The sequence below is a fragment of the Mandrillus leucophaeus genome, unplaced genomic scaffold (genome assembly GCF_000951045.1).
Source record: "Mandrillus leucophaeus isolate KB7577 unplaced genomic scaffold, Mleu.le_1.0 Scaffold340, whole genome shotgun sequence".
Taxonomy (NCBI): domain Eukaryota; kingdom Metazoa; phylum Chordata; class Mammalia; order Primates; family Cercopithecidae; genus Mandrillus; species Mandrillus leucophaeus.
In genome coordinates, this window is record NW_012103588.1 from 2731031 (window position 1) to 2749839 (window position 18809).

General features: G+C 34.3%; 1 protein-coding gene across 1 annotated transcript in view; it reads right to left on the reverse strand.

Moving 5' to 3' along the window:
* Nucleotides 1–1511: 1511 nt before the first annotated feature.
* Nucleotides 1512–18809, reverse strand: part of EPYC (epiphycan) — a 52625-nt gene continuing 35327 nt past the window's right edge. Inside the window, exons 3-7 of the mRNA XM_011988913.1 lie at nucleotides 16283–16457; nucleotides 10969–11127; nucleotides 9960–10162; nucleotides 8248–8343; nucleotides 1512–2159 (exon numbers count right to left, since the gene is read on the reverse strand). Coding sequence (XP_011844303.1) covers nucleotides 1989–2159; nucleotides 8248–8343; nucleotides 9960–10162; nucleotides 10969–11127; nucleotides 16283–16457 — 804 coding nt within the window. The 3' untranslated portion in view covers nucleotides 1512–1988. The remainder of the gene's footprint in view (nucleotides 2160–8247; nucleotides 8344–9959; nucleotides 10163–10968; nucleotides 11128–16282; nucleotides 16458–18809) is intronic.

The window sequence follows — 18809 nt, forward strand, 5'->3', positions numbered from 1 at the left end:
CAGTAGAAATCTAATATATATGTACAACATTAAGATACAATTCTACTTTTAGTCTGGTGCATGGTCATATAGTTATTACAAAGTGTATCTAAAAAGCCAAAAGAAAAGCTTCTAAATAAGTTTTTAATTGTCACTGGTTTGTGGCATTTGATGGTTAGATGGTCATTCTATTTGAAAGTTTTCAACTTTTGGGGTATACAAATTTGATTAATGATTAATTTTTCTCCATAGATCTCAAGCAAATTAACGGATCTTTTTTGTTATTAAAGACATGGAGGTGTTTATACTTTTTAACTGAACCAGAAGAACGTTAATGCACCTAAAGTGGAAGATATTAGAGCAATGCTCTCTAGTCATTACATTTTGAAAATTTTTGATTTAACTGTAGTATCTATATTTAGCAACATACAAGGAATGGTGTAGAGCAATGGGGAAAAATTCAAATAATTTAGACAAATATATTTGATTGAAAGATACAGTTGAAAAATATATTTAGTGTTTTTCAATGCTGGAGGAAGTATATTGCCAATTGTCTCATTTTTTAATATGTTAATTCAGAAATAAACTATGAAGTGATGAAAAGATTTGCTACTAAACCATCTTAGTGAAGTTCTAGAGAATTATGTACTTTCCCACACTGTTGGTGAAAGTGTAAGTGGTTACACTGTCTTTGAAGGTCAATTTAGTAATATTTATTAAAATTTAAAATAATAATCTAATCTTTGACCCAGAATTCTACTTTCATGATTTTATCAGTACATGTACTCTCACATGTATACAAACTTACTCATGTTCAAGCAAGGGTATTCTTTGCAGTTTGGTGTAAATGAAAAAAATGTGCATCCATGTGATGGACTGATATGTGGTTTTCAGAATCAGTACAGCTATATGTGCTGATATGGAATGATCATCCAGCAATAATTTTAAACTAAACAAGCAAAGTTCAGAATAGTGTTTATTTTCTGTACTTAAAAATGTGTATTTTATGTATAATACACACATTCTGGTGAAATGCACATGTAGCATGTGCACATATGTATTTGTGTAAAAAAAAAAGTTACTTATATGCAAGTTTTTGTTTCTTGTGGAAATCGTTATAAAATTATCAAGAAAACATTATTTCTGGGGAGCAGACCTGGAGGTGTTGCAGCTGGAAGGAAACTTACCTTTCATTGGATACTCTTTCATTGTCTTTCAGTTTTGAACCATGTATGTTCCTGTATTATGATTATACATTTTAGAAAGATGAACTCTCCTTAGAAAGTATTACTTAACTTCTTCCCTAGTATGATTATCATATCATCTTCTATATTTTCCATTTTCTATATTTTATTTTTCTTATAGGCACAGAAATACACTACATAACTAACCAGTTTATCAAAGATCTAAAATGAGTTGTCAGCTCTTTTAAGATGATGAAAGGTTATATTTCAACAACTGGAGGTTATGTGTATTATTGTTGAATATGATTATTTGCATGGTGTGATTATAATGATTATTTCACAAGGCCATTATAATTTTCTAATACTTTTATTCTTCATGCTCTTTAGTGGATTAGGGGAATAAACATGCCTTAGTGGAAAAAAAAGGAAGAGAAAAGTTTAATTAAAAACATCTACATGTTGGCAAAAATACCTAAAGTGTTCATTTCAAAATTTTACTTTATTATGTACTTAATTTGAAATTATATAGGATATGAACTCCTAAAACTTGCAAGTGATACACAATCTATAAGAACATGTGTGAAATATTTTCTATCACTCAGTTTTGCTCTTTTTGTAAATCTTATAGGTTTATTCCTAACTCCTCTGGTGTTTTCTTAAATTACTACATTTTCATTATATTATAGCATTTTAAATTGTATTTTATGTACTCATATCATCTCTCAGAACACAATCTCAAAGTATCATGCTGAGTTTTGTTTTGGAAGAGAGCAGTAAGAATGGTTTATTTATAGTAGGCATCTTAATGCCAACCATTATCTGAAATTAGACAAGGCTCCCAACAGGCAGACGAGGCAGACACATGTATGCTTGAGGAGTTTTGCTGAGATTAATAGGGTTTCCATCCAATCGAATGTCCTCTAGTGCCTTACGAATATAAGTCAAATTTTTAACGTTGCAGAACGTATCTTCGTGCATCTCCAGAATGTTGTTATTCTAAAAAAGATGAAAATAAATAATGACAAGATACAACACATCCTTATTGATTGATAGCGCAGTCCATTGTGCTTCACCCTTGTTTTTATTCTTTTGTTCTTTTCCTCAATCAAAGTTACTTAATGTATATGCCAAGCACTTTCTAAGCAATGGTGATAAATTAGGAAATAGACATGCTCCTATCTTTAAGGAGTTTATACTTCAGTAAGAGAAATACAATTTGAGGTGAGAAAACTACTAAAAGAAAAACAAGTTATTTCCAAAAATGAGTATTGTGAAGAAAATAGGATGACTGAAAAGTTATCTTTAGAGGTAACAATTGAACTGAGAATGGATTGACAAGAAGAAAAAGGTGTGGGAAAAAAAAAAAAAAACAAGGGAAGAACATTCTAGGCAAAGATAACGTCAGGTTTAGAGTCCTGAGGAATTAGCATGGAATGCTTCTCCCTCAGCATTCAACATTCAAGTCAATGTGGCTGAAGGGAGGGGAAGGAAGGAGGGAGCAAATATCCAGAAGGTAAGCAGGACCCTGGACTGGATTTTTAAACCTAGGTTTATTTACTGTATCTCACATACCATAAAATTCACCCACTTAAATGGTACAGTGCAGTGTTTGTAGTGTATTAACAGAACTTTGCAACCATCTATCTAATTTTAAAGCATTTTCAACACTCCCAAAAGAAAACCACACATTCCCCTCCTCCCACCCTGGCAACTGCTAATCTGTTTTCTTTTTCTATAGATTTTCCTATCTGGACATTTCACATAAGTGGAATTATATATATATAGATATATATAGATATATATATGTACTGAGTTCTTTCACTTAGTATTGTGTTTTCAAAGTTCATACATGTTGTAGGATGTATTGGTACTTCATTCTTTTTTATTGTCCAATAGTATTTCATTGTATTGATATACCACATTTTTGTTTATTCATCAATTAATGGAAATTTGAATTATTTCCAAATGCAAATTATGCCTCTTATGAATATGCTTCTGTTAACATTTGTGTACAAATTTTGTATGTATATATGCTTTCAGTTCTCTTGGGTATATACTTAGACATTGAATTGCTGAGTCATATAGTAACTTCATGTTCTAACATTTTGAGGAACTGTCAGACTGTTTTCCAAAGTAGGTGCACCATTTTACACTTCCACCAATAATGGATGAGGGTTACGATTTTGTCTGCATCTTAAGCAACGCTTCTAATTATATCTTTTATTTTAGCCAAATAAGTGAGTATGAGTTGGTATCTCACTGTTTTTGTTCATTGTTAGTGTATTGAAACATAATTGATATTTTATATTGATTTTATACCCTATAACATTGCTGAACTTTTTTATTAGTTCAAATACTTTAGTGGATTCCTTTGGATTTTCTATACCTAAGATTTATAGATTAATTTGGGGACCATTTCCACCTTAGTTGTAAGTCTTCTGATGCATGAATATGGAATTATCTTTTCTTTATTTAGATCTTAATTTCAACAATGTATTGTAGCTTTAAGTATACAAAGCTTATACTGCCTTTGTTAAATTTATTTTAGGTACTTTTAAAATTTTGTGACTATTATAAACAGGATTGTTTTCTTAACTTTTTTTCAGATTGTTCATTGCTAGTGTATAGATATCCTGTATACAATTGATATTTGTATATTGATTTTGTAACCTGCCACATTGCTGAACTCATTTATTAGTTCAACTAGTTTTTAGTGGATTCCTTAAGATTTTTCATATGCAAGATCATGTCATCTGAAAATAGAAAAATGACTTCATTTCCAATTTGGAAACCATTTATTTATTTATTATATTTTATGTATTTATTTTTCCTAATAGTCCTAGCTGTAACTGCCAAGCTCAATACCGAATATAAGTGGTGGGACAAACAATTTTAGTCTTGTTTCCGTTCTTAGGAAGAAAGTGTTCAGTCTTTCTACATTGAAGATGATATTAGCCTGAGTTACTTATAGATGTTCTTTACTGGATTGAAGAAGTTCCTTCTATTCCTAGTTTTATATTTCTAGTAATATTATAATAAAATGGTGTTGGATTTTGTCAAATGCTTTTTTGACATCTATTGAAAGAATCATATGTTTTTTAACCCTTTATTCTATTAATATATTACATTGGTTGCTTTTTAAATGTTAAACTATTCTTTTTTTTTTTTTTTTGAGACGGAGTCTCGCTCTGTCGCCCGGGCTGGAGTGCAGTGGCCGGATCTCAGCTCACTGCAAGCTCCGCCTCCGGGGTTTACGCCATTCTCCTGCCTCAGCCTCCCAAGTAACTGGGATTACAGGCGCCCGCCATCTCGCCCGGCTAGTTTTTTGTATTTTTTAGTAGAGACGGGGTTTCACCATGTTCGCCAGGATGCTCTCGATCTCCTGACCTCGTGATCCACCCGTCTCGGCCTCCCAAAGTGCTGGGATTACAGGCTTGAGCCACCGCGCCCGGCCTAAACTATTCTTATATTTCTGCAATCTCACTTGGTCGTGATGTGTAATCTTTTCTATATGTTGTTGAATTCAGTTTGTTGTGTTTTGTTGAGGCTATTCACATCAATGTTTATAAAGGGTATTGGCCTGTAGTTTCCTTTTCTGGGGATCTATTTGTCGAGTATTGTTATTGGGTAACATTGGTTTCACAGAATGGGTTAGGAAGGAAATGTTCTCTCTTTTGTTGTTGTTATTTGAAATAGTTTGTGAAAGATTGTTATTAATTCTTCTTTAAATGTTTGATAAAGTCAACCAGTAAATCCATGTGGGAGTGGGTTGTCTTTTTTGGAAGATACTAAATTGCTAAGTTAATATATTTGCTTATTATAGCTCTATGCAGATTATCCATTCTTTAGTCAATTTCAGTAGCTTGCATTTTTCTAGAAATTTGTTCATTTAATCTAATTTGTTGGTTTACATTTGTTCATAGTAATCCCTTATGATCCTTCTTATTCCTGTAAGGTTGGTAGTAATGTCCCCTTTCTTATTCGTGATTTTAGTAATTTGTGACTTTTTTCCTAGGTCACTTCAGCTAAAAATACGTCAATTTGTTGATCTTTTAGAGAACCAAATTTTAGTTTTGTTTCTCTATTATTTTGCTATTATATATTTTACTTATTCTGCTTTAAATTTTATTATTTCTATCCTGCTCACTTTGGGTTAGTTTCCTCTACTTTTTCTATTATCTTAAGGTGAAAGGCTAGGTTATAGATTTGAGATCTTCTTTTTTAATATATGTATTTACAGCTGAAATTTCCCTTTAAGTGCTGCTTTAGCTCCATCCATACATTTCAATATGTTTTATTTTTGTTTTTATTTATCTCTGATTTTTTTTTTTAAACTTTCTTGAGATCTCTATTTTGGCCCATTGGTGATTAAGAAAAATTTCGTTTCATATCCACATATTTGTGAATTTCTTAAATTTTATTTTTTGTTGATTTCTAATGCAATTTCATTGGAATCAGAAAACATACTTTGTATAATTTTAATTGTTTTCAATTTACTAATACTTGATTTGTGGTCTAGTATGTGGTCTACCTGGGAAACGTTCTTTGTGCACTTGAGAAAAATGTGTATTTTGAAATTGTTGGGTGGAATGTTCTGTTGATGACTGTTACACCAAATTGGTTTTCAGTGTTGTCCAAGTTTTCTGTTTACTTAGTGATCTTATAGATAGTTGTTCCATCCACTATTGAAGCGGGGCCAGGTGTGGCTCATGCCAGTAATCCCAGCACTTTGGGAGGCTGATTCAGGAGGATCACTTGAGGCCAGGAGTTCAAGACCAGCCTGGGCAATATAGTGAGACCTGGTCTCTATAAAAAATTTAAAAAGTAGCCAGGCATGATGGTTCACACCCTAAAGTTCTAGCTACTCAGGAGACTGGGGTAGGACAATTGCTTGAGCCCAGGTGTTTGAGGCTGTGGTAAGCTATGATCATACTACTGCATTCTAGCCTGGGTGACAGAGCAAGACCCTTTCTGTAAAAAAAAAAAAAAAAGAAAAAGAAATTTAAAAATAAAAACAAGAAGTTGGAATATTTCATTACTATTGAACTGCCTATTTCTCCTTTCATTTCTGACAGTTTTTGCCTCATGTTTATAATCATCTATGTATTGACCCTGATATATTAACCCTCTTATCATTATAAAGTGTCAGTGAGGAATAATGCATATTTTGTGCCTATTATCTCTGCTATTCCTTTTGATGTGTGATAGATATGTGTTGTTAATAACTGTGACTTATATTTAAGTATTTGTCCTATATCAGTAGCTATATTAAATGCTTTATAAATATTGTTTTATTCATCCTCCCAGCCATCCTGTATAGTGGATCACCTTTTAATCCACATGAGAAAACAGAAATTCAGGGAGTTTCAGATAGTTTTGGGTCTAGAATTTCAGCCCAGGGCATATACTTTTGCCAGAGCCTTCAGTTTTAATTGCTATACTATATGTTGGCAAATATTTTTCAAATGAATAAAAAAGGGGATTTATTTACGTATTAAAAAATATAGAAATTGAAGACAATGTAAGCGAAAAACAGATATATGTATATTGGATGTGGTGAGGTGACAGTGATGGAGAAAATATTTTTAAGTTGCACTTACTGACTTTCAAAGCTTAGAATGGGAATGCAAAAGCAGTTACTTTAAAAAATTCCCTCATGTTATATATACAAACAAATTATGTTTAAATATAACATCAAAGACTTTTTTCTTGGTAGGATCAGTATCATCTCAGATAATAGTAATAAAATTTAATTCATAATTGGAAAACACATTCCAAAATCTCTTTAAGTACTCCCTTGGAAATCTTTTCTTCAGTCATAAACAAGGAAAGAAATCTTTATATGTATAGAAATTCACCCCCAGAAAAAAAGAGAGAGCCATCCAGAAATCAAGCCAAATGGCTAGAAAATACATATACAATAGGCAAGTAAACAAATCAGACAAACCCACAAAAGAGACAGATATCCAAGACACATACATGTATGTATATACACACATATATACATAGTGTGTATATACATATATGTATATAGAGAGATATATATTTATATATATGTAGACACTGAAAATATGAAAATGTTTATATTAATAGGAAAAAAGAAAAGGCACAAAGGTAAATATTCACAAAATCCACAAGGGGAACTACAGGAATTCATGTCCTGCTCTTACATAGCAAAATCACTTTTTGTACATTTCTGCCATAAAATATAATGCTACACTATGACGTTGTTTCTTTGTTTCCTTGTTGCTTTGAGCATGAAATGGGTGTTTTCTCTATTTATTCCACAGAACAGATCAATTTGTTAGAGAATGTTGATTATAACTACAGGCTAAAATTTACAACTGAAATAAGAAATAATTTATATTTAACAACCAAAAATATTCATTATGATTGAAAAATTTTTTAATCACATAGGTGAAAATAAAATATTATTCATTCATTAAACTAATCAAACTGAATACTTCAAAGATAACATGTAGCTTAATGGGATTTAAAATCACCAAAACTTTCAAATATGTTTTTTATTTAAACAAAACAAAAACAAACAAACAAAAATGCTGCACTTTCTTTATCCAGAGAGATGGAGCTTGCCATCTCTCAGCACATAGGAATGCCTTCGGATTGAATTTAATTCAATACATAAAACCTAAAATCACAGGCTAAAATTGATTTTTTTTCTCTGACAACTAAACATCAACTTAGATTTTTATTTCTCCCTTTACTTTTCGACTTCTAATCTTTACATTTTCTTCAACAGGTGAAACTTTCAGTGTTTTTTGTTTGTTTGTTTTTTGTTTTTCGTTTTTTTCCTAAAGAGATTTGTGTACCAAAAGGGTGTATTTTGCTTCAGAAAATAAGGAAAAGAGTAAAGTTATCAGAATTCAATTAGAATAGAGTGTTGAATGTATAAAGATAGCTTTATATTCAGATAAAGAGAGAGAATAAATGAGAAAAGAGAAAAAGAAGAAAAGTTGTCACAGTGTGTCAACATGCCATTACAGACAAATTCTTGTGTCCTGATGTCCTTCTTGGCTTTGCTTTCTCTGAAGCTCTTGGACACACCTTACTGGTAGACTCCTACCTGGAGGTGAAGGGCTCGTAGATTTTCTGGCAGTGGCAGAGGGATGTGGTCCAAGTTGTTATCAGTGAGGTACAGATGATGGAGGTCATACATGTCCTGTAAACATTCCAAATGTGGGAACTCAATAAAAACTCGAGGTGCCACAGTTGTGTTTCCCATTCCCTCTCCATGCAAATATTTGTAAAATAATGTGTTCCAGTTCAGGTCTTGTTTTTTAAAGTTGTGGCAGCTTAGTTTTCTGAGTTATTAGACAATTCAAATGAGTTTTGGAAAAATTGGCTGCAAGCAAATATTTCTTCATGAAAATACAATGTGTTTCTCAGTCTCTAGGAAGAACCATGTTTTGTTCAGTCTAATTTTCTCAATTTAAGCAAGGCTGCTTCCTCTTATGAAAGACATTGTGCAGTGGGATTTTGAGGATTTTGATGAGACATAGCAAGCATTTCCTTTATTTTATAGGCATAGGAACAAATAGTTCCTCCCTAGCAATGGCCTGGTAGCCCAAGTACCAGGAAAGCGGCAGCCTAGCAAGACAGAAAACATTTAGACAATAGCTGTTCTACTGTAGCCAAACACCCTAGAATAAACTGTGACTGATCACCACCTGTGCCAACAGAGGCAGAGTGGGCAGGTTAAACTATGACCCTTGCCTGGCTATAGTGAGATGCCCTAACTCCTGTAGCTACCATTGATGGTATCATAGGAGGCCTAGTAGAGAGACAGGGTATTCACCACCACTCAGTGGTAATGAGGCCACAGTATTCCCTGTGCCATTCCTGAGAATAATGTGGTGTCTCTCTAAAGAGTATTTTAAAATTATGTGTTCAATGTGCACTGGGAGGGGCTGCTTGAATGCCCTAAGAGGGGGCAAGAAAGCCAGTTCGTTGCTGTTCTCAGACCCTATGCTGTTCTTCCAAGCAAGTCCTCTAGCCCCAAACCTGCTTGCTTCACTTAGAAAACAAAATCTCTAAGGTTAACTGAATCCATCCTCTTTATAAGGTCATTTAGTAGCCTGCTGTCTTCAAGATATTGCCCATTTCCTGCCAAGTAGCTATCCTTTTAGCCAGATAGTCTTTCTGAGTGGAGGGTCTGATCAATACAGATTCTCTGGCTTGCACCACTTCCAGGTGCTCCTGTAGACTGTAGACGGTGCTTCAGGTAGCCACCAACTTCTTATTCTAGCCCTGCTTTCTGTTCTTGGTGCTTGATCACCCTCACAATGTACTGGAACATAGTATTTCTCAAAAGCACGATAGATGCAGTTGATAAGTTTATTTTGAAAGTTAAAAGTCTCACTAAATTAAATCCCCTTATAGAAGTTGAGCATAGTGGCTCACACCTATAATCCCAGTACTTTGGGAGATCAAAGCGGGAGGATCACTGGAGCCCAGGAGTTTGAGACCAGCCTGGGAAATATGGCGAAACCATGTCTCTACAAAAATATACAAAATTTAGCCAGGCATGGTGACACGTGTCTTGTAGTCCCAGCTACTGGGGAGGCTGAGGTAGGAGGATCATCTGAGGCCAGGGAGGTTGAAGCTGCAGTGGGCTGTGATCGCACCACTGCACTCAAGCCTGAGTGACAGAGTGAGACCATATCTCAATCAATCAATCAATCAATCAATCAATTTCCCCATACGAATAAAAAGGCTAGTCAATGACAGCAAATGAAATTGGAAGATAAAAGTCTGCACATCAAACTTAAAACTTACTTTAAATGCTTCTTGCTTTATCCCTTTCCTTCCAAGTCTATTGTTGCTAATATCAATAAATGTCAAAGTGGTTGGCAATTCTGGGAGCTGCCTTATTTTGTTGTCACGCAGGACGAGCTCTCGAAGTTGAGGCAGTTTTCGGAATGCATCTTCATCAATCTCAGATATTACATTTGATGTCAGATCAATCCTTCTTAAATCACCTAGAAGAAACAAATAAAGGAAGTAGTTAAATATTCTTGTTTCGCTCACACAAAAATATACATGTAATTTTCCTTTATTTTGCAAATATAAATATGAATTTAGCAATGCACAGTTAATGAAATGATTATCTTTCTTTTTATAAAAATTATTTCCTCCAAATACTATTCATATTTATGTACTTAGGAGTCTAACTTTAGCAAAGAAATTGGTATGCCACATTTAAAATAACTGGTCTTCTCTCCATAATCTTCATAAAGTTTGTCTGGATTTTATCATTTAAAATGTTTCCCTCAGTGATAAAGAGTGTTGTGTTTTCTAACAGTCAAAGATACGGGCATTAGAAAGAAATCTTCAAATGATTAAAACATTTTATGACACATACCAAAATTCTTTTAAGTTGGCAACAACTATAAAGCCAGAATTCATCCATCATAAAGCAACTATGCTTTAGTGGAAGTTTATTTTTAAAAAGCCAACTCCTCATAAATTTGACCATGACATTTTACTCATAAGAACATGAGAAAACATTCCAGCATGTAAAATATAATTGTTTATCATGCATATTTAGTTTAAATTGCTCATTTGAAAACATCACCTATGTGGTTTTGAGATGACTATTGCTTGTTTGTTGTTTTTTCTTATAATTATTAAAGCAAATTGTCAAATTTTTAAATAACAAAAAACTATTGATTCATGAACCAGGCTTTGGCATTCAAGCTGCATTCTCAGCCAACATTTGACAATGTAAAAATTTTAGGGAATTCTGTAAAGCAGTGAAAACCGCTGTTACTGCTGTCATCCATACTTAGGCTTGCAAAGTCATTTTTGTTGATCTTTTTAATTCTGTTAAAGCGGGAATAGAAATAAGCGGTGTTCTTGGGCAGCGGAGGAATAGCATCAAGTTCATGGTCATCACAGTACACGGTGGTACTTATACAAGTACACAGAAGACAGGTTGGAAAGTCTAAAAGATAAAGGAAAATGAAATTATTTGTAAGTACCAAATCAATTTCTAAGAAATAATGTGGAATGTTTGATAAACAAGATTAGACTCTCCCACTAACCAAGTAGATTTTATATTTTCTCATAATGTTTTCTGTAAATAGAATATTCAAGTCAAACATACCAATTAAAATTGTCTCAACAGGCCAGGTACGGTGGCTCAAGCCTGTGATCCCAGCACTTTCGGAGGCCGAGACGGGTGGATCACGAGGTCAGGAGATCGAGACCATCCTGGCTAACAAATACAAAAAACTAGCCAGGCGAGGTGGCGGACGCCTGTAGTCCCAGCTACTCGGGAGGCTGAGGCAGGAGGATGGCATGAACCCAGGAGGCAGAGCTCACCGGGTGAGCTGAGATCCAGCCACTGCACTCCAGCCTCCGCGACAGAGCGAGACTCCGTCTCAAAAAAAAAAAAAAAAAAAAACAAATTGTCTGAACAATTAGTATATTCAATGTAACATTTTAAAAATAATTTAAAATTACTGAGTACTTTTCTATTTATTAGAAATTCTATATTCAAAATTTAAACATTATTATTGTGCTTTTCATAAAGTTAAAATATCACATGTAATATTTTCATTAAGTCTTTGGTTTAATAGTGAAACATCTCACTGAGAAAACACCTGCTTCAAGAAAAATAAAAGATAATAATTATTAATATTCAGTTGCTCAATACATATTATTGAATCCTTTCTATGTAAATGGCACCATGCTAGCTGGTGAAACAGTGGTGAGCACAAAGACACACAGTTGTGTTTTATGATCTGCTATGTGAAATGAATGTTAATCACACAAATAAAATTATGAATGTGATAAATGTCATGAAGTGTCATCTGAACATAACATAGGGGGATTTGACCTAGTCTGGAAATCATGGAAGGCAACTCTGAAGTGAAAGCTGAGCTGAGATCAGCAGAAGAGGAATAATTGACTATGCAGGTAGGAAGGAATAGTATGCCAGGCAAAGGAAGCAGCATGTGCCTTCACTTTGGAGGGACTGAAAGATAGTCCATATGGTGAAAACTCAGAGAGCATTGAAATGTATGGGACCCAACATGCAGGGGCCTTGTAGGCTGTGCTACAGCTTTTATTTCTTCCCATGAGGATGGACAGAGGTATCATACGATGCAGTTTGCATGGTAAGAGTTAAGTCTGCTGGAAGGTGTAATGGAAGACTGAAGCAGGGCAACTGGAAAAAGTGGAAGTGAATCATAGTGTAGACAAAAGATGGTTTTAGACAAAAGAGTTTTAAGGGAAAGGAAATAATCAACAACCTAAGCCTCCTGAGATGTCAGGTAAATTAAGGACTGAAAAATGTTCTTGGATTAGTTATTGCAGCGGTTATCAGAGAGTTACAAGATATGCAAAGTGAGGGAGCTGAAAGGCAGATTACAGTCCATCAAGGGAGAAGTTGGAAGTAAGGGAAAAGTTGCCACAAATGTAGAAAATGCAGAGAGGTTTGTGAAGAGCAAGGGATGAGACATAGTGATAACTATAATAAAATATGCTTGTGGTTTGTATGATGAAGGGGGTGATTAATGTGGAAGATATTTGGAGAAAAAGATCCAGAGGAGGTGAAGTTGAGTATAAAAAGGATCATGAAAGGACAATAGGAAATAGAACTCAGAGAACATGGAAGGATTTTCATCCCACGTGTGGAAGGACAGAGTGTCTTTGTTGTGCTAGAAGGAGAGGGAGATAGAAGAGCACATTGATATAGATGTAGGTAGATTATTTGTCTGGAAACAGGAAGACCAAGGATCTGCTGACTAAGAAATTGCATTTTCTTTGTGAAGTAGGAAGTTAAGTTATCTGACAGGCTTAAGGAGTCTAGGGATGAGGTAAATAAGGGTTGTAAGATGTGAAATGAATGGAGAAAGTGAAATCTCTATGACATAAACTAGAAGAGAAAAGTGGTGGAAGAAATGTCCTGAAATTGCTCAGTGATCAATTTGTCTTGGTTTACCTGAGACTTTCCTGTTTATAACATTCAAAGACACTTGCTTTGGGAACTCCTCACACCCAGACGCACCAGGAGATTTGATCACCCTAGTTGAAAGGCCCATTTGTGGTTTGTAATCATGAACTAATAATGTACCTATTTAAGGTCTTATTACTATCATTAAATACAAAAGTCATTTCCATTTTAAGAATGGAAAGCCAGGAAAAAATGTTTAAGTGGGAGCTGTGAAATATTTAATATGTGCTAATTTCTCCAATCATTGTAAATTAATATTTTATACTCATCATAAAAATTTTAAGAGTTAAGACATTTGATTCTTCTATATATTTATCACCTTGATAATTAAGCAATGATTGCTTCGGGTAATTTTTACATATTCACAGTAGTTATAATTTAATTCTAAGTTTTTCTACACCTAACTCAAGGCTACATTATATGGTTTTAGAATGTTAGTTTTAGAAATTTGTTTTAGTAGAAAAAAATATGGTATTTTTATTTTTACTATTCTAAATATTTCTAAACTATTTAATTTTGATGAATGTGTGCTTCTTCTTTGAAATTAAAATGTGAGTTTGAGTTTTTAACTTCATTATTTATCCTCAGAGTACTTTAGAGACAAAAATTTCCTTTAAAAGTCTTAGTTTTTTTTTATGTTTCTAAATTGACATTAGTGAAGCATTACTTGACTCAAGCTTTTGAAAGGATTGGGAATTCTGCTTCTCTGTTGTTTCTGGCTCAGCTGAGAGATCCAGAGTACAGGTATCGATACCAGGTTGGTCAACTTTTGAAGGATCTGAAATCACTTAAACATAAGTAATGTTCTAGGGATATTTAATTTTCCTATTTTGGGTGCTTTATGCTGGATATTTACATTTCCTTCTCATTATGTCTCCTCCTTTTTCTACTTGCAGAGTGTTCTACTACACAGAAATTTAACTACACAGAAAGAATATAATATATTCATTAATGACACTGACAAGATTTATTGGTCTATGTTGCATTCCACATACCACCTCTGTGATACTGGACACATTTTATAGTATGTTGGAGTTTTAGTTTTCTTATTTTTAAAAATGAGTGATCAGTGTCCAGTACATAGTGTTATGACTCTTCCAAAAGTTAATGTAGATAAAACAATTCGAGTGTCTGGCATATAGAAGGCATTGGATGAAAGGGCAACTTTTCATATTACTTATTGAAGAATAGCTAAAAACTCAAAGAAGCAAAGAGTAAAATGGTCGTTACCAGAGCCTCAGGAAATGGGGAGTTGTTCAAGGGGTATAAAATTTCAGTTATATAGGATGAATAAGTACTAGAGGTCTGCTATACCATAGTATTCATAGTTAATAATAGTGTATTGTACACTAAAAATGTTAAGAGAGAAAACAGTGCATGAACTCCTTTATCAATATTAGAATTTTCGTAACTAACACTATGTTTACTATGGGCCAGTAACTACATGTATTCATTTAATCCTGACAGCATCTCTGTAAGGTAAGTTCTATTACTTATTATCCCATGTTTTTTTAGATGAGAAAACTAAGGCACAAAAATATTGAATGCCTTGCTCAAGACTATAAAAACCCAACAAGTCACAGTGCTGGGATTTGAATACATACATTTTGCCTCCTCTGTCTCTCGAAGAAACTCTCAGTTTTGATTCCTGTACTTTGCTTTTAGTCTTGCCTTAGGTAATATTGCTCCTCCCACTCTTTTTGTCTCCCAGTGTGTTCTGGACACTTTTCTCATAAGACTTGTAATACAGTGATACAGTTTGGCTGTGTCCCCACCCAAATCTCATCTTGAATTGTAGCTCCCATAATTCCCACATGTTGTGGGAGGGACCTGGTGGGAGATAACTGAATCATGGGGGCAGCTTCCTTCATACTGTTCTCGTGGTAGTGAGTAAGTCTCACGAGATCTGATGGTTTTATAAGGCGTTTCACCTTTCACTTGGATCTCTTTCTGTCTTTCCTGATGCCATGTAAGATATGCCTTTTGCCTTTCACCATGATTTTGGGGCCTCCCCAGCCACGTGGAATTGGGAATCCATCAAACCTTTTTTTCTCTGTAAATTACCCAATCTTTGATATGTCTTTATCAGCAGTGTGAACATGGATTAATACATATAGTATTGCCTCTAAATTTGTTTGTATGTCTATCTTCCTGTGCTAGGCAGAAATATTCATGAAAACAGTGGTTACTTAAAGTTTTGTGTCTACAGAACTTGGAATACAGAGACACTATACTCACTCAACTCTTGCAGTGGGAACTCTCCTTACTTTTTTTCTACACTCCCTAACTATGCCATTCTCTGTATATATAAAAGTATTCCAGTGTGAGTCTTCTTGAGTACCCCCAAGGTTGATAGTGACACATTCAAGCAAGAAATATAGACATATAATAGAATCACATGTAGCACCAAGAATCCCTTCTCATTAACTAAAAGGCCCTGGTTTCATCTGCAGGCCAGGCAACATAGTGTCTGATGTTGTGCAACAATTTCCTCTCTCTGTTACTTCTTAGGAGTGAGTGAGAAGAAGCCTGTTTTTAAATAAATAAACAGCCAAGAATCTGAACAGGCTGGCTTCAAACCCACTATGTAACAGCTTTGTGATATCTGGCAAGTTACTATCCCCTTTGAATTATAGTTGTTTCCATGATAATGAAAAGAGTAATATTAACACTCTCACAGGGAGGTTTTAATAATCCAATGAGATAATGTGAAGTGCTGAGCATAGGGGCCACAGATAGTATATGCTCAATTAGTGCGAAATATTATTACTATTACCATCATCTTCATCCTCATCATCTCTTATCCCCTTGAAATGCTGTGGCCTGATCTCAGAGGCAAAGATTTTTTCCTGCTTATCAGATACTCTCTGTTCTACAAATACATTCCACTACACAGGTTTCGAGTAATGATGTACAATATTTTCATCCCAAATCTTTGGTTATTTGATCATTTTAGCGAGACCAAAGCTGAATTATTAAAACTGCTTTATATCTGAATGTAAAATCTATGTATAAATCTACTTCAAACCTGGCCTATTCCAAAACTTTTTTCTTGGGTCATGTCATGTGGTTTCTCTACAGAGTTGAAGCTTTGCAGTTAATGTGGACTCAGTTGTAATTCTGCTTTGATGTATCTGACCTTCATTTGTGTGTGGCCCCAGAACCCCTGTGAATTCAGGCTCCTGCGGGGAAGAGCCATCAATCAGCCTGGGAGTGGATTCTTCCTCCTCTTCCTCTTCCTGGGCCTCCTCAGGCTGTGGGGGTGGAGTGAGGAGCTCTCGGTTCCCTGAAGGCATCACTGTGGCTATTTCAATCTGAAAAAAAAAAAAAGAGAGAGAGAATTTCTTCAGGCAAACTTCTCAGTCACTCTGTGTGGCAGTGACACAAATTTAAAATGTACCCATCTTTGCCACAAGAGGACACTCATGTTCTAAAGTTCAACAATGTGACCATCCTGCTTGCTTGGAGGAACACACATGGTTCTCGTAACTGTTGTTGTTTTTAATTAGTTTTGTTTCTCAAATCTTAGAAGTTATTTCCAATTCTTCCTTTTTTTTTTTTTTTTGGTCTTCTTGTTTTTTAACATTTTATATGTTTGTTCATTTCATAGTTTCTTTAAAAAAGCTCATTTATTGTTTTCCAATAATAAGTAGCATTACAAGAGTGTATCAATGTTGTGAAAGCTTCACATTAATTCAGAAGTGTACAGAGTAAAATTGAAAAGTCCCCATCACCATTCAGCCCTCATTCTACTCCCCTTGAAGGTAATAACTGAGCAGAAATTGATACATATTATCCTGTCCTTTCAATCCTTGATTTCCTAGGTTCAAATATTCTGTTCCTTACCAGTGACTTATACTTTCTCTAATGGCGTTTTACTGAAAAGTATCCTTTATACTAAAATAAAATATATAGTGACATAAAAACTATGATTTGATTATGATATGCCATTTCTCATGTGTTTTCAATATTATTAAAATAACAAATATTCCAATGATATCTAGGTATCTTAAAATGGACTTTTTTGAGAGCTTTGACATGAGGAGGCAGTTATAAAATTACAAAATTATTCAAAGATTATTTTTTATATATTGTATTTTAGATTATACCTGTTTTGCTCTTATCTAACTTGTACATTGTAAGTAATGGAGTCATTGCTTTTAAGAATACTGTTTGTATTTAGGAGAAACCTTCCTTTCAGATTTCTTCCTTTGTCTCAATGTATATTTATTTGTGGTACTTAGTAAATATCTGCTTCTCTGATGGCCTTGTAATCTTGGGTTGAAAATTTGCCCCAGGCAATTGGGATGGTGACTTCCAGGACCCACCCTTTGTGGCCCAGTGTCCTTGTGGTATCCCCAGAAATCCCAGATTTTCCCTTCACCACACCAATATGGCCTTTTGGTTTTTTCCACCCTTTATTTGCTTTCATTAAAGAAGTAAGGAAACACATAAATTATTTCTGTATTACTTAAGAACAAATGATGTGCAAACTATTCCTTTCATCTATAACACAGGTGTATTTTCAGACCAAATATTTTCTAGATGTTTGAATAACTAAAAAATTTTAAAGATACACTTATGACTTGATACCACTTTTAATATATTTAAATGCATTGCAAATCACAAATGAAAATTATTCTTTTGAAGAAACACTAAACTTTATTTTATCAGTTTATATTTCTGAATTGTGCATCCTTCAGTGCTTCCTTAGTCTCTCTATTTCAGCTTTTTCTGTGCTGTACTACATTGGTTCCATTTGTTTTCTGCATATCCAAGCCTGCTGGATGGTAAAGTATGTCATCTCTTTTATCTGTGTACCTCTAGGCTGTAAGCATAATAGGCAATCAGCTAGTACTTATAGAAGTATAATTTTTTCAAACTTTGCTTGTCCAGAATATATCCAATTCACAGCTCTACGTTTAGAGATTTTCTGAGACGAATCAGTGAATGTGCTAATACTTACTTTAAATTATTTAAAGCATGAAATCAAAACAAAAACAGATTATGCTGTCTTTGATACATTAGGAGCAATACATGAAGATACAATAAAGCTTGGCCAGAAAACTCCAGCTGAGAAGATTGGGCACATTTTCTTAAACAGAAAGACATACGGTTTCCATCTGTAGGTCAGAATGAGGCAGATTCAGAGGGAATGGATTTGTAGAGAGACCAAAAGGAGGCTCCAGGAAGAGCGGAAATTGAGACAGATGTTTCATGGAATGGAGGCAGCCTAAAGGGAGAAACAAATTCCAGACACATTGCCTTGAATCTTAGCTTTGTAAGAAAAATGTTTGCACATACTTTTTACAGATAATTGTTTTTCCACTGATTTGATGTGAAGCTGTGAGATCTCACTTGTCATCCAATATAATGAGGCAAAACAGCTTTTTGTGTTTATCAAAAATTGTTTTGTTCATGCTTCCTTGCTAATAAAACGTAAATGCAATACAACTTTGAAAACCAAGAAAAAAGAATGCCTTTTCACATCAGCAAAATTGCAGAACCTCAAAATACTGTGGCTGGAGAGACTTTTGTTGTGTAGACACATTTATTTTCACTATTAAATAGAAGTGATTTAGGCATCTTTTCCCCCTCTTCAACAATCTTCATACTGTGATATGAAGTTGTGAGGCAATGCATACAAAAAAAAAAAAAAAAAAAAA